Source organism: Sarcophilus harrisii, chromosome 3, assembly GCF_902635505.1.
Source record: "Sarcophilus harrisii chromosome 3, mSarHar1.11, whole genome shotgun sequence".
Taxonomy (NCBI): domain Eukaryota; kingdom Metazoa; phylum Chordata; class Mammalia; order Dasyuromorphia; family Dasyuridae; genus Sarcophilus; species Sarcophilus harrisii.
Window position 1 is genome coordinate 380,313,192 of NC_045428.1, and position 17,946 is coordinate 380,331,137.

Sequence of the window (17,946 nt, forward strand, 5' to 3'; positions counted from 1 at the left end):
CTGTCGTCATGTAAAACTGAAATGAAGCATGCCATCAGTCAACTATAGCAAATGTAGGGAAGTTTCTTCAGACATGGCAGATGGGAAGACAGAGCAATGATATTATAACCATACTGAGTTGTTCATTTTGGATTCTGAGATACCTAGAATCATACAAGTTTGAAGATTAGGGCTAAAGTGACATATAACAAACCAGAAATTCATTAACAAAATAATGACCAAAACAAAAAAAAAATCTGTCTATACTAGTTTGAAAAAGTGGTGGTGACATTATTATTATTACTATTATTTAACTAAGACATTCAATATATTCCTACTTAAAAATGACTTTGAAGTATTACTCTTTTGAGCCTTTTGGTATTCCTGTCTCTCAGGACTGAAACCAATTTATTTATGGTCAGGCAAATGAGAAATTGGAATAAATTCTCTTATTTCTAGGGTCTGATTTTTTTTTAATGAGTTCAGTTTGTTCTCTAATAGTCTGTTTTAGAACAATTTCAACATCTTTGTTCTCCTCTTCCTTCTTTTTCTTCTCTCCCTTCATTCTTCTTTTTGCCATGCAGTTTATTTTACATATTTTCAAAATATTTTCTTAAAATAATTTATTCCTTTTTTAAAGAACCAACACCAATGTTCCCAAATGCAACAGTATTCATAAGACACTTTTTTTTCTTGTTATTTTTAAAATAAAACTACCAGTGTTTTCTTATTTTCAAGATTGGTTTAAGAATTGGTATACAATGATATTGTGTGGAAGGAAAATAATGCTAACTTGTGTCCTTAGTTTTTCATGAACTTAATCTTAAAATTTTATTCTACTAAATTGTTTTGTACTACAGGATAAATTAAATTGTAATTTTGCTTTCATCAAAGTCCCTCATCATGAATAAATTAATGAGTGGCATGGAGGAAAACAAAGAAGTACTAAGACACTCTAAAATGAATATAACCATTCAAAGGCACCAGATTATATGAGAAAGTTGTTAAACTTATTTTTTTCACTTATTAATTAGTTCACTGCTCATTTTACTAAATTCATGATTAAGCAGTTATTTTGACACTATTAAGTAGAAAATGTATAATTTTTACTGATACAGTATTTACTTTGAAGCACTAAAAATTGTCACAAGAAATCTTTTATGGCAGCAAAATTCAGCTTTCCTTTTTAAATTCATTACAATTCAATTCAACAAACAATTATCAAGTGCTTACTATAGGCACTGTATTTGAAGCTGGGGATGAGGAACATATGTGCCATATGTTCTACTATACAGAGAATGTGTCGTATCACAATTCAACAAATGCTTTTTTGAATGAATGAATGAATGCTAAATCTTTCAGATTTTTCAGGGAATCATTTTAATTTTAATATTTGTGATGCTCATGTGCATACAGTGTTTTGTACATAGGAAGCATTTAATAAATAATTGATTGAATTGAATTTTCTGATGTATCTTTCAAAAAATGATATTTAACTACAACATAGTTGCTAAGGTGACTTCAAACAATTATCTGTAAAATTATATTAATTGAACATTTCAATTTAGAATGTAATTGGTATTTAGTGTGCCTTTTATTCCTTCTCACAAGTCTGATTGAAATCCCTGTAATTTTAGAGATTTCCTTGAAATTTACTAATTTTTTAACTAAGGAAAGTATCTACAGGACTTTGAATAGGTCTTTGCCACTATTAACACAGAAATGAAATCTATTTTTGTCATGTTATTATCAATTACAAAATGATAGAGTTGATAAAAAGTATTAGAAAAGTTTTACCACAGTTGGTTGGCAAACACATCCTTCAAATTTACCTACATCTGTTATTCCTTAATTCACATTTCTCTGCTGTGAAGTTTCTGAGAATTTCAATTCCCCTTTTCAGTGATTGCTTCTTCTAATGTTGGTAAGTTTGCCATAAAGAGGGCTGGAGAGTCTTAATAAGATTTGACTCCAAAGCTCTGGACTCCCTCATTATGGCTGCTAAGCATAAAAGAATAGAACCAGCAGCATTCTGCAAAGTCAGATTGAGAAGAGATAATAGTGCAAAGCAACATATCTTCCCTTTCGACCCCCAACATGAAAACCCACAGCTGGAGTTGAATTCCACTGTTTATTTTCTTCTAACCTTATGAAAGAGAGTAATTTATCTAGATGGCCACCCTGATGACATCCAGACCACCAGCAGGATTATACTTGTCTTAGAGAGTTCCAGAATACACCATGTCATACTCTAAAATGAAGAATTCAAATTCAAACTGCAGTCTTTTGTTTGTAGTTAAACATTGTCTCCAAAGAATTTTCTGTAGAATAATTGCTAAACAATATTAAATAGAATGTTCTCAAACATACTTATTTCCCTTCAAATGTAATTACTGAGTTATTGATGCAAAGACTAACATTTTCTACTAAGGTTTGATTTTTCTGCATGGATATTTAACCCCAAATGACTCCTTCTAATAGCTATGTCTGACTTAAGAAGTCTCTCTCTTTCCAAAACAAAACTACAGAAAATAAACAAAAGGGTTAAAAAGCTATGCATTATTTGGAGTTAAAATGACTAAGAATTGGGGCTCATGGTGAACATCTTTTAATAGTTTCCAAGTTAGTATGCCTAGCAGCAAATATGATCCCTGGCACATGATAGATGCTTAATAAATCTTTGTTGATTTATTAATTGGTGTTGAATATTTTAGTGCCATTCCTTTTGACTTTTTGTACGCTATCTCTCCCCTCCACAAAGCCAAATAAGTTTGTTTGTTTGTTTGTTTTTTTAAATATGAGTTCAGCTAAAAGAATACATGTGTAGTTACAGATCTCTTCAGCAAGCCTGGAAAATGGAAGGGGCTTATTAGGTAATCTAAAAGGAATTCATTTCTGCAGTGTTTTCACTAAGTAGAGACAGAAATCCCAAAGGCTAATGGAACTCCTGAAAACTGCAGTTAATAAATGACTTGTGCATTAATGGTTGTCTTGTGTTTGCCATTGTCATCTTGACGTGAAACATGCAAAGTTCCTGACATTGAAAACTCCACACTTTTTCCTCCTACAGCCAAATTTTTTAAGCATGAAAAACAATAATTAAAAAAAATGCAGGCTTTCCCCAAGGAATATTGTTTAACAAGAAACATTTTACTACAGAATATTCAAACAGTGATTTCATAAAAGGTAACTTCACAGTCCTTGGTTAAATCTAAAACATTCAAGGATATACATTTTCTTCCTCCTCTTAAATTTTAAGCAATGAATTTTATTTTTTAATTACTTCAAGATTGCTATGTCATTGGGTAGTATCAACAGAAAAAGATGGACTAACCAAAGCTTTCAACATGGGTTACTTGAATAGAATTATAGGTTCATTAGGTGGTTTTCTTCCCAATACACTGAATTCCAGGGGACTTACTTTTTCTATAAGTTATCTAGCAAGAGTTATACTCAGATATTTTGAGGGTAAGACCAATCTATAATAAGTTATTCAGGTAACATTAATATTTTTTAAAATAATAGCAACATAAAAATTTAACATATTTATTCTCTAACTATAGCCCAGATTGAGACTAGGAACTTGCTACAATTAAGGTTTAAATCATTATTGTCTTCTTTTCTTCCATTAATTCTAAAATTGTAATATACAATGTATGGACTGGGTAGAGGAAATTTGGGATAAATACCATACATTATATTGTTTAAAAAAAGACATTGTGTATCTCCTTAAACTAGAATTTTTTGGAAGCATATCGATGCTTCCTGGTTACTTGGATAATGGTTATTGGAAAAGGATTATAGAGGGGAAATCCTAGTGGTCTAAAGAAGATATTGCACTAATGTATGTTTCATAATTTGCTATAAATGAGTGACCCCAAGATTACAGGAATAAGTTTTTTTTTATGAAAGCTAATAAATGTTTTTTAGATTTAAACCTGTCACCCCAAGAAATGCTGAATAGCAAAAGCAGTTTTGGCAAAGTAACATGAAAAAATAAATGACAAGTTTGATCCATGCAGGATTTTTGATGCTTCTTGATCAAAGAAAAATCCACAATAAGGAAAAGATAGGTAGCATGGGAAATATCACATGGACTGATCAGGGAAAAGATTGATAGATTTACCAGCTCTCAGTTCTGTGAGTTGTGGTATATGCCTCTTCTGATTTGGTGGAATTGTTTGATGATTAACAACAATAATGAATGAGACTCCGGGTTGTATTATAATTTCTGTCATATCTCTTTCCTAGACTATAAGCTTCAAAAGATTAGAAATACTATCCTTTATAAACTCTGAGTCTGGCCTAGAGCCTAGAATAATCTTACATTTTTAATTGGATAATATATTTAATATTTAATAAATAGGATTGAATAGTCAAAGATTATGGATTTTCCCATTGATAGAAATAAACATTTGGTCTCAATCTGTCTCACTCTAGCCAAATATTATCTTGATGGCAGAAGTGACTCCAGCAAGTAGTAAACTAATCCTTTTGTTGATTCTAGGCAATAGTAATCTAATCCTTTATTATAATGATTAAATAAGATAGAGAAATAAAAATTCATTTAAACTTATTTTTTACATTAGTAAAATTAAAAAGTGAATAATAGTCAAGATTCTGATTTCCAACTTTGATAAATGTATTTGTGAAGAAAAAAATACTAGACCTGTGTTGTAGTACTAATTCTAAAGAAATGGAGAACTAGCCTTGGACAAGTCATTTAATCCCTTCAACTCTTATTTTCCTCATTTGTCAAATGAGTGTGTTTTAATAAACAGTTTCTAAGAGATTCTTCCCTTCTCTAAAGGTCTAGCTTAATCTAATATAAATATGCATGTTACTAACATCACAGTCATAGAATTCAAGAGAATATCAACATAGTAGATGTCATTTTGTGCATCATTATTCATTTGCTGAAGTTCTTTAAGATTATCTTCTTGAATAATAATGCTGATCTAAATTATATAATTCTCATTTTCTGCTATGCAGTCACTTCCGGATTTTCTTAAACACCAAAACAAGTTACTTCTACCTAACCAAAACTAAAGGAAAGGTTAAACAATTATTCAGCAAATCTGAAGCTCTTTAGAGAGCTTTAGAGAGCTCTTCAAGAGAGACTCTTTAGAGCCAAAGTACTCAGGCAGCATGACATCTTCTTTGCTTAAATCATCTGGATTGGCTATGTGGACTGTCATTTATGGGTGAGTCATTCATTCAGACCTCTCCATTTTGTTCAACTCTGTACTGGCATACTTATTTTAAGGAATGACATATACAAAGAGTATATATAGGTCAGTAATCCATTGGTATTTCTTTTTAAATCTTGAAGTATTTTCTATTCTATTGACCGAGTCAAGATGTGATAAACTTATTATGAATAGGGCAATTAATATTGAATTGTGGTCATATATTTTTAATATCTATCTCAATTCTTTTCATAAATATCTATAGGGAATGGATTATGGGTCAAATTCTAAAGCAATGAAGAATGCAATTTTCCCCTCTGAAAACACTATTTTGGTATATGGCTTTAAAAAAGAATTCTCTAGCTGCTTGTACCTCATCAAACTCCAGGTTTATTATGTATTTATAAAATACCATATGCCTGAATAATTTATATTTATATGTATTGCTTACATTGGTAAAATGTAAATTACTTGGAGAAGGGGCTTTTTTCTTTTTCTCCATATGTTCCCATTGTTTGACAAATGACTGATATGAAACTTAAAAATGATTCTTTATGTATTGATTCTCAGCGAGACCAACAGCAGTAGTTAGTCTACAACTAAACCATAGACTAGAAATATGGTAATTACACTTTTGCTCAATAGATTGCTGATGGCATAATGGATAGAATAAGGAATTGGAACAAGAAGACCAGAATTTGAATCCTGTCTCAGGTACTTACTAACTGTGTGACAATGAGCACATAACTCTTTTTAGTCTCACTTTCCTCATCTGTAAAATAGAGATAATAGTACTTACCTCAGAAGACTATAAGGAAGGGCAAATGAAATAATATATAAAAGAATGTTTTGGAAATAATATATAAAAGAATGTTTTGGAAACTCTAATGCATTTGAAAAATGCTGACTTTTATTATTATTTTCATGGGCAAAAACTGAAAATCTAGGCATTTATCATGTAGCTATTGATAAATTATACCCACCATATTTATCCTTTTATTTTTTTTTATTCTTACCAAGTTTAATCATGTTTAGTCAAGTAAGTTGATGCAAATCTCTTTCTGAATAGTGAAGTCAAATTTAAAAAGCTGTTAGGAGTGGAAGAGCCGTTATGTGTATGAATATGAGTTGAGGAAGGTAAGGATGAGTAGGCATGGGAAGATTTCCTCTGAAGACCTTTCTTTTACCAAAAAACCAAAGAAAAGAATGTATAAGATCAAGTATCATTCAATTAATTATCCTCAGCAAAATTTTATTAAATACCTTTGATATATAAAGTACCATATTAGCTATAGAGACAAAAAAATACCTGTCCTCAAGAAGCTTATATTTTACTGGAAAAGACAAAAGTAAGATGCTACCAAGGTTGTTTTGTGTACTATATACATTATGTACTATGGAAATTATCAATCTCTTTTTGGAGCTATATTTTCCTTATTGCTATAATTATTTAAAAAGTATTGGCATATGAAACAAATTTAAAGCTGATCCAAATTTGTTGATTCTGAAATAATTATTTATAATTACTATCCATGTTAGATTAAATAGTTATTTAATGAGAATAGCTAGAGAAATAGAATCTTGAACATTAGTTAAAACATTACACACATACACACACCTTTAAATGGTGGAATTAGACATAGTTTAATATCAACAACAAGCAACAAATAATATTAATTTGGGAAGAAAATTAGTTATAACACCATATATAATTTTGAATCAGTACAATATCCAGGAACCATTTCAAATGACATGACAATGTCACTGAGAAATGGCAAAACATTTTAAGGAATTTTCATTTGGAACATAATGCATAATATTTCCTATTCAAATACTTTATATTTTACAAAATGATTCTGAAATATTCACCATAGTCATGCCATTCAAATTAACAAAGCCTATGCTTATATTAATTTTGGATTTTGTCCTCTCTGAAGGAAATCTTTTGTCAACCACTAGATGGCACTTCATTCTATTAGAAAGGGTGAGAGTTGAACTACAGCAAATTTAACAGACTTCATTCCTCCACTGGCGGGGGGGTGGGGGGGGTGAGTAGAAAAAGTTCATAAATTAAATGTTGCTTTTAAAACATTTAAAAAATAAGATATTTGTGAGGATGACTTTCCAGAAAACTGCTCTGAATAGAGCAGAAAGTTTGAGCTAACGCCTGTATTTTGAGGAATGTGTCCTTACAACAGCCAACTCAAGAAACACATAGCCCCAAGCTACATCTGCCTATTCTCAACGGATTGTATATTCGTTCCCCAGTTTCCTGTCAACCTTGCCAAAGTTTAACTACTGGCAAATTTTTTTTGGGGGGGGAAACCATGTGAAACTCTTCAGAAAGAAAGGTATACTCATATTACATTATTAATTATTCTTTTGTGGAGGTGTGTGTGTGTGTGTGTGTGTGTGTGTGTGTGTGTGTGTTTAGAGAAGACCATAAGAATCTTCCCTCCTTCTCAAACTCCCCCACTGACACTTATTTGTATTAACAACACTAGCATTTGGGACTATTTGGAATCTTTTTTTTCCCCCTATTGTATTGCCTCTCCTATGGAATATATAAACTAGATATTTTGAAGGAAAAAAGGTGGGTGGCTTCAATGAGAATGAAATTATCAGAAAAGGCTCATTTTTCTTCATTAAAGCTAATTGGTCAAAACAACATAAAGACAAATTAACAGGACATAAGTAACCATAACTTTTGCTACCCATTTTCAAGTGTTACTATCTTTGTAGAGTATTATCTGATACGATGAAATTATGAGATGAAAACGGCATGGTGATATATTTTTTTTTTTGGTAACACTTTCAATGAAAAAGAAGTTTTGTCATTGGGCTGTTAGGACTGCTTAGTAGCTCAAAAGAGGAAGGAAGATAATTTTTTCCTGAGATGATATAGGAGTTTGGTTAACCTGAACAAGAATCTTACTAAAGGGTGCTGGGACTTTAGGGAATCAATTATTAGCATATGGAGTTGTGAGGGGAGAGGTAAATGGGAGGGAAGATTTTTTTTTTTGTCTTTTCTAGAAATGGCAAGGAATTAACTTCCATTTATTTTGTCTGTGAGAGCAACATTGGTATTTGAAGGTTAACTTAAAAGTGATTGTTACTTTATCCTGGGTCAGCTACAATGCAAAACCAAAAAACAAAATATTTTATCGTTACAATTTTGGGCAAATGCAATCATTTTATTATTTTCTTTTCATTAGTTTGATATGTTAAGAATCATTGTCTGTATTCTATTTCTGTTCCATTTCATATTTTCATCCAACACTCCCATTACTTAAAGAGAAGTGAAAGAAAAGTATCAATTTCATAAGCAAAAAATGGGAGACCTAAAAGTTATTGGGGGAAATTTATATAAGATGAAAATTAGTTCATTCAACAACTCAGCAGTTCAACTAACTTGATGATATAAGTTAGGATATTACCTGGTTTGCAGACTAGGCAACCCATTCAAGATGAAACTGTAATCCTGAAAATAATCTATTTATTAATTCAGATAAAATTATAAGGCATACCATAACAGAAAAATGCAGGCATCTTACAAAACATAGTTTTAAAAGATCGTTTCAAATACTTGAAACAGACTTAAAGCAAGACAGATGAAATATGTTTAAAGACTGCTAAAATCATTTACCTTTCTCTTGTACATGAAAATAAGAAGTTGGGGGATGACAGACATTTCCTTATGATGTTTTGCAAAAAGTATATTCAATAATACTCATGAATTAAAGTAATTTTCTTAAAATGAAATCCTTTAAAACATATCACTTTAATGCCCAAACAATGCCCAATGTACAATTTCAAGAGGTAATCTAGAAAACAGCTGGAAACACAGAAGTATTACAAGAAACCAATAACTTCCAGACTGCCTAGGGAAGCATTCCAAGATGTTAACAATCCATGATTTTTTTTAAATAGCGATTTTAAAAGTTTCCAGTGTCTTTAATGTGAAAACCAGTTAGTATAGGAGCATTTTCTTCTTTAAAAAGAACCAAAATGCAGAACATTTTAAGCACTGAAACAATATTGTAAAACAAAATATAGAAAACACAATTATGGGTGATTAGATATTTTAAAATCATCAGTTTACCAAGAAAATATACATTTTGGAAATTGTTTTCTTCCCTCTAGAACCCAGTTGTGAAGGGAAAAATGTTATAAAATTATTTGAAATGGGAATTACTCACCTTCTGGTAGTTGTTGTGCCAAAATAACTGAGGGGTGAAATACAGCAAGAATTACCAAAGTCAGTATTTGCACAAAGCTCATCATGTCTAAATATTAGACATGAGACTCTTTGTGCAAAAAAGAAGGGGGGAAAGAAAAGTCAGTTCAAAGTAGCACCATCAATTGCTCCCTGCCCTTCAGCACCGGGCCCTTCATAAAACAGCCACTGAGATTCCTTTGCTTTGGCCTTAAATAGGAAAAACTTTGGCTTCCTTTACTTTCCAGCCCCTTTCTGAAATATGAGAGCAGCACCCATCCCCTTAACAGTAAAAGAAATGATTAATATTTCTCCTGCTCTTATAGACTAAAACAGCCTCCAAAACTAGATAAAAGGCACATCTGGAGCTGTTAGTATATAATAGCTATTGGTATACAATGAGTTGTGCTATATGACATATGTATATATACATATATATGTATATGTATATTTGTCTATAACATATGAATATGGAAAAAAGCACAGTGGTTTGCTGAACTTTCTGTAGGGAAAATTTGGGATGTTAAGAATCCCCTTTTTGGATGTTAAGAACTGATTTTCTCTTGAGAACATGCACAGCCCATATTTTAGTTCTAGGTAATTTTTACACCTGATCCTATTAAGAAATTATTTATATTGGAATTTTTCCAGGATACACCCAAGCTAAACTGAACAATCAAAGGGAGAGCTCAGGGAAACTAATGGAAAGAAAAGCCCCACTCCTTCTTCCCCCCACCCCTCCTGAATGCTGAGAGTTGAATTCCAATGAGACACCAAGTTAAATGCTCAGTATCTGGGTTCAACTTGAATAGTATTCAAAAAGTTAGATCTTTATCTAATTTTTTTATACCCTCCACAAACTTATCCAGTCAGCCAAATCATGCTGGAGACTTTGCAAAGGGTGATTTTCTTGTGAGATTTCCAACATGTCTACTGATTTCCCTAGCCAGAAATATCATTAAAACAGATTTTTCTAGAAGAAATTTAGCTCCTCCATTCCTTGTTTTAGGCAAAAGTTGGATGGAAAATATAACTTATCACATGACATGGTAACAGAATGTCTCAACAAGTTTTCATTATCTGATCTGGTATGAGCATTCCTAATTCAAAAGTTCAAAAAGTATGTAGACCCCAGATCTGTAGACCACATCTTTTCAATCCAATTCCAGAACTATAAGAGATAAAACTTGGACCATATTTGGAACATATAAACTGACCCCATTTCTAAGACCACTGGGCTTCTCTTAAGAATTTGGTAAAATGTTCTATCATTTTCCTAATTCTCAATTATATTTCTCCAGCTTCACCTCTCATCTACTCCAGTTTATATATCCTCCTACATCTACTCTAGTTTAGCTATGCTGATGATCAATTCCTTGTTCAAAGAATAACTTTCTGATAAGTATTTACACATTTCCTTTATTCTAAAATTCCCACTCCTCCAAATTTGTTTCAATAATTCCCAAATTTTCATTCTTTGGGAAACTTTTTATATAAACACAGCAGTGATCTAATGGTATTCTTTCTTACTCTGTGTCTCTTTAGCACTTATGGATTGAATTTGTAGTGCAGCACAAACACTCCTTTAATTAGGAAAGCAAGTATTCCACACAAATGAATCAAATATTCTCTGCCTTCCCCATCTTCATCGCCCTCAGTTACTTTGGATAGCAGTCAACATGTTTTATGCTCATAGAATCATTTGGTTGCTGCCATGGGTATCTGCCTGATACAATTTTTTTTTTCCCCTACCACCTCCTTTCTTCCCTCTGAAAATAACCATGTATATGTAATCCTTCTGACTTTCAATACTCCAAGTTCAGTTAATTCTCAGTTATTCCACCTCAGGCAATCTCTTGTCATACACATTTTGTTTATCTCTTTTCTTTTTCCTTCCAATTCTCATTCAGTTGCCTGAGGATTTTTCTTTTCTTTTTTAATGTATCCTCTTTATTTCACTTGTGACTCATATTTGGAGGGGAGTTATCCCAATCATGCTTAGTAAGAAGAGTGCTAGCAATATATCTGCATCTAGGAAATGAAAAGTTCTACATTTTTAAGGGAAAGTATCCATAAAAGACCAATACCATCAAATTCTACAGACCTTAAAAGTACTCAGCAATGCCCTTTAGGCTCTCTCCAAAATCTTCTTCCTTCATATTTTTAAATTAAATTTGCCTTTCTCTAAATACCAGTAATTGATTAGAAAACTCTATCTAGTCAGTTACATTGTTTCTTTTTTCTCTCTTGCTAGCACAAAAATATTGTTTTACTTTATTTTTGTTTGCCACATTCACAATATTCTAATTTCATCTACACTTTTGTTTAGATGGATTTTTGTAGATAAGCTTGGGAACTCGACCTCCATTATAATACTGTTTCTATGGGCAACTGTTTTGAGTTTTAAACAACCTATGTGCACATGAACTTTTGGATGACAGCCTGCTTGTAAGTTTGGAATGAACTCCATAGTATTTAGCAATCATGGAAATCTTGCTTTGAAATTGTTTCTCTGCTGTTGTCAAGTCTTTTCAAGAATCTATGTTTTGTTTTCTTCTCCAACTAGATTGTAAATTCTCATCTATATCTAAGACCTAAGAAATCTATAAAGTCTGACTTCCCAACTCCTCAGATTCCTGAGCCAGAAAAGATAACCTTTTTTCCTATGGCTGCCAACAAAAAATTGAAAAAAGGGAACATTAGTTGGAAGCAAAACACTCAATATAGGACTTGGCAATCTAACTTTCATAATTGAAAAAAATAGTTCTATTTAGTTTAAGAAAAAGTTATTTCAACTGATAGTAAACCATTCTTCTGGTAGAATATCTATTCCACAACATTTGGTTCTCTATAAAATCCCACCATTTCTGATATTATAGAATTTGAGACAGTAAAACAATGACTTCTATGTATGGCCATTCTTCACAGATGGACCAAATAAATTGTACTTCTTTGTTCCATAAATTATTTTAAATTTTCCTGTGACTTATGAAATTTAATACCCCACAAGTAAGAAGGTTCAAACATGTATATTTCCACTAAGATAGCCAGAAGGATTTGTTTTTGCTCCACAATGCTAATTTGTCTTACATGCAATTTCCATTTTGGAACCAAGGATTTAAAAAAAATCAATGCAGAGATGTAGAAATAAAGGAAGTCATAATTCATCATCAGTGAAGAATAACTTGTACATGTGCAGGGCAGATTATTAAACCACAACCATTTGTTAGAAGGCATTTTTCTGAATGTTGGATCCTAATCTTTTGAAGGTTACCTCTATGCTTTAAAAGATAAAATTAGCTTAAAACTTACTTATATGATCCTATGAATTTTTCAGATATAGAATATAATAATCATGATTCCCAAACCTCCCAAATCCTACCCTATTAGATTTCATTATACAGTAAGTATTTTCACAGATTGGAAAATCCAGAGCTCATTGCTTCAAATTAAGTAGTGATAGAATTAAAACATATAGTTAAATAGAGAAGGCACTTCTGTTTCTTGTGTATGTAATAAAACAGATTGTGAACTTTGCTTCTTGATAAGCCACTTTTTTGTCAGTGCCCTTCTTGCTTAAGAGACAGAAAAATGGTTAAAATTATGGATTCAACAATTGGAAGTGTTATTGATTTGTTACTAAAGTTGTCTTTGGAAAATATGATGTCTAGTGTCATAAGTAGAACAGAAACAAGATTACTGGAGGGGGGGTTCTACTACATTTTCTGAAGGATGGTGTGGGGGTAGGAAGGAGAGGATTCTGTAACTTGTTTAGGTTTAAATGTTATTCCTGCAAATATGAAAGCTATACAGGAGTGTCTCAGAGGAAAATAAAAATAGGAATAGTTATTGTAGTCTCCTAACAGAGATTATATTAGTACACTGAGCTCCTATGAGAAATCTGGGTTAAACCAATATGGAACTGATGGTTGAACCAGCTCAAATAGCTCTGTAGCTTTTTGTAAAACTGCCATAACAAGGAAAAAGAAAATTGAAGAAAACTACATTTCCCTGATTCTGGTGTCAATAATATCTCTGGAAATTAACAGAATGAAAGTATTGACTTCATTCTAACTAGATCCACTGACTTACTCAGATATAAATTTTAAGTTCAGTGTGTGTTATTTCATCTCTAGCCATACATAAACTCCTAAAAAGCTCCTAATACTTTGGAATCTAGGTCTATCAATCTAAGTATTAGAGAGTCTGAATCCAGAAAGAACTGTGATAGTATCTTATATTAACTCAATTGGGGGATTCCTCTTATGTTCTAGGTATGAATATGCATGTTTTCCATAAATATTGGTCTTGGAATTAGGAATTCACTGGTTAAGGGAAGCCTAACAGACATAGACAGCAATTTTAATTTAATAACAATAATACTAATCCTAACAATAATAATGTGGGGATGATGATGATGATGATAAATTTAATGAGGGCAGTAAATCCTAAGAAATAAGTGGGTACCTAAATAATAAATGAGACACATAGGATTTTGTTCTATCTTCACCAAAAATGTCAAAGAGTATGAAGATTGTTCTCTACTGAGCTGTATAATTATATAATTAGAAGTAATGTTTTATAGGAATAAAGAAATCAGACCTTTATTTCCAATCTTCAGGAAAGACATGTATAAAACCATCCAAAAAATCTGATTATCCATCTTTTTTCCTAATTCAATGTATTACAGCTTCTTCCAGCATTTCACAATATGGATACTCACGTAAATTGAATTATATTCATTTCACATATACAGAAGCTAACAAAAAATGAAAGTAAACTCCATAATTAAAATGATTTCTAAAATGTTCAATAGGGAAATTACTGTATTTATGGAACCTTTCTTAGACAATAATATAAAGATATTTTGAAGACATGCTTCTTGTTTTGTCTCATATATTACACATAAAAATAATTCTCTCATAATTTCATAGATATGCATGAACTTTGCATATATACACACATATACACATAATACATATGTGTACATATATGCTAGATAAATACTTTTTTGATCAAATCATCTTTTATTCTTTTTTGGTTAACACTCCTAGTAAATTTTTTATATTAATATGTAAAATCAGAAGTTGGCAAATAAGATGGGTTGATATAAAGTGGGTCTTTTTATTTTTTGGGGGGAAGAATACTCAAATGCATGAGATCAAAAATCCATTGAAATATTGGAATAAATGCACACATATATGGACATGTGTGTGTTGTATATGATTTCATTGGTTGAAGAAACTCCCAAAGGGAGAAATTTCCTCTTCCAATGCCAGCTAATATCTTCACTTCAATTTATAAGCTTGGAGTATTGCCTAGAAATAGGTTAAAGGTTAAATGACTTGTCCAGGGTTATTCAGGAAGAATTTGATAGAAGACTGGCTTGAAGCTTTGAGGCTTTAAGGTTGGCTTTCTATCCATTAAAACAGTCTGCTTCTCAAAAATCTCCCTTATAAATGTTTGTGTGTATATATATATATATATATACACACACACACATATATATATATAAAATGCATGTATTCACACAAAGACATATATATATATATATATATATATATATATATATATATATATGAAAGTACAACATACATGTGGGTGTACACAGTACAAAACACATAAGTTGTACAAATATAAAACATACATGAGTATAAGCACTGCCTATATGAAATAATGTGCATATCCATAGTTCACAATACAGTACATGTATGCATGTATGTAGTATTCATATTCAATATACATGTGTGCTATATACAAATGTATGCATATTATATATGGAGAAATACATTTTATACAGAGAACCTACCAACTTCAGTCTTTCAATTTTTAAAATTTTCATGGTACTACATGATGTCTTTTTTAGTTACTTTCCAGATATTTCAAATTGTCCTTCTTCATCCCTGAATGTTTTATTCATCTTTATTCCAAGTCACTTGACATTTTCAAAAATCTTGGCTCTTAGTTTATTCATTCTTGTCCCTACAGTATATATTCTCACAATTCTTCTTTTTACTATCATCTAAAAACATTTTCTAGTATACTGACCAGATATACATTACTTTGTATTTTGATCATGCCAAATGACATCATATAGTTAATTGAGCACAATACAATATTCCCTGGTTGAATCACATTATTACCAAGGTCTTATTGACCTTTGCGTTGAATTAGCTCCTATGTTCCCTTATTTTGAGTCATGCCTGAAAATCATCCTGCTCATCTTGCTCCTCCTTTGGGTCCCATTTTGCATCTTAACTTGAGAATGGAGTATGTGTGTCTATGATTGAAAATATGCTAGTTTCTTATACTTTCTATTATGTATTACTTTATGTGTTGCAATTACAAATCAATAACATTGCTTTCTGTAGAATTCCTGATATTTTTCAAGACAAGCAAAAATCTTTTTTCTTTTTCTTTTTTAGAATGCCTATAGAGTTTTAGTGCAAATAAAACACCTGAACCTACCAAAGAAGTGATTATGCTGGTTTTCTTGCAACAAGGACAGTTGCTATAAAGATGAACCAAGACTTGGGAGGGGCAGATTATCAAGCAAAAATTCAAATTATTTCCCTTCTAGTGAGGGGAAAATGTCTTGGGATAAATACACAAATAACACAGCTGTGATTAACTTAGTAAGCCAGTGAATGTCAGCAGTGCTCTCTACAGCAGCAGTAAAAAACTCTATAATCTAGGTCACTTAAGCCTCAGGAACTGGCAGTACTTCTTTCTTTCTTTTCTTATTGCACCATATATATTTTTTTCAATTAAGGTGATGCTTAGTTCTTCATGGATACTCCATTTCCTTAATAAAAATGGCTTCAAAAAGTTTTTCTTAACTACTTAAGTTTCTCACACATAGTCATCAGTCTATTATCTACACATTAAAATTATGATTTGTTCTAGAGCAACTTACAATATAATTATAGCATAAAGATTAAGATGGGGGGAAATCACTTAGGAGTAAGCCCTGCAAAAGTGAAAAGAAAAATTCCTTAGGCTTGTTATTCAAGTTTAAACCAAAGATCATTCTAAATAACCTTTCTACTTTGTTGGATTATTTTCAATTTAAAATTCTTGGTGACTTCATAATGCTATGCTCATTATACCATAGCACTATTTTAGAGGTGATAGACTTTAGGATGGGGCTTCTTTTTGCTGAATTCTGTTGCAAAAAAAAGAGGCCCCAAGCTGTGTTCTTATATTTTTGTTTCTATAATTGGGTACTAATTCCATAGAAACAAAGAATGCTCTTATAATACTTTGTATAAACCCTTCATTTTATGGAGAAGAAATCTGAGGCCCAGAATGCTGAGTTCACTTGCCCAAAGAAGAATCTTTTTCTCTCCTCTTAAGAAAGAGTGAATCATATTTTCAAATGGAAGACAAAGAGGGAGCATCTGCCAGAAAGTGATACTCTCATGTGCAAATAAAAGATTGGATATGCAAAGGAAAAAAAAGACATTGACCTGTGTAGTATAATTTGAAAGGTTTCCCTCATCACATTAAAAATAATTCCATTAGAAATTCACAGACCTTGATTAATTCCTTTGGGTTAAGTTTCTATTTTAAAAATTCAAATAGCCCTAAAAGGTTGATGCTATTAATCATTTGTTTTAATTCTACAACTTTTTTTTCTCTGAGGCAATTGGGATTAAATGACTTGCCCAGGGTCACAGAGCTAGGAAGTGTTAAGTGTCTGAGACCAGATTTGAACTCAGGTCTTCCTCACTTCAGGGCTGGTGCTTTATCTACTGTGCCACTTAGCTGCCCCAATTCCACAATTTTTAATGCGTATCCAATTATATATTCTTCTATCACATATATATTCTTCCATACCCAACTTGGCTAGGATACAGAGAAAAATAATCCATAATCTCTACTGTGGTAGAGTTGATGGTCTAGGAGTGGACAAAGGCAAATGAAATGGTAAGAAAAGTAACTAAAGACAAATGTGGGATGTGATAAGTGCACATATTGATCAAGAAATCCAATTATTAACTCTAGTAGCTCACTTACTCCTTTGCCGACCTACACAAAATGTCTTATAGTACCTCAAGAGTAATGTGAAAGGAAGTCTTCTTGCAAAGACAGAATTAGTATAGGCAAATTAACCACAGCCAGTCAATGTGATCAGAGTTGAGCCAGAAATACATCACCTGCAAGACTCTGTATTTAGTGGTAATAAGAGTTTAGAGTTTTGCCACAGAGAGTTAACACATAAAAATATATCAAACACAACAGGGAAACAAGTGAGGATAAGAAACAAGTTGGGTTAAAGAGAGAATATTTTTTTTTAAAAAAATTAAAAGGGAAACAAATCACATACCTCTCATTGCCATGAGTCAGAGATGTATTCATAATCAAACAAGAGTTAGAGACAATTGTAAAAGATAAGTCTCTGATTACCTGTAACTGAAAAGCTTCTGCACAGATAATATTAAGGCATCTAGGATAAGAGATGGAAGTGGCCAAATGGGGAAAAATGTTTGTATCAAGATTCTCTAATAAGCATTTGAATCCAAGATAAAAACATTATCTATCTATTCATATGTATGTGTG

At 31.8% G+C, this 17,946-nt stretch overlaps 1 protein-coding gene across 1 annotated transcript in view; it reads right to left on the bottom strand.

Moving 5' to 3' along the window:
* COL3A1 (collagen type III alpha 1 chain) overlaps positions 1–9,587 on the bottom strand; it is a 64,689-nt gene extending 55,102 nt beyond the window's left edge. The window contains exon 1 of the mRNA XM_003764039.4: positions 9,368–9,587. Coding sequence (XP_003764087.1) covers positions 9,368–9,452 — 85 coding nt within the window. The 5' untranslated portion in view covers positions 9,453–9,587. The remainder of the gene's footprint in view (positions 1–9,367) is intronic.
* Between the last annotated feature and the right edge of the window lie 8,359 nt (positions 9,588–17,946).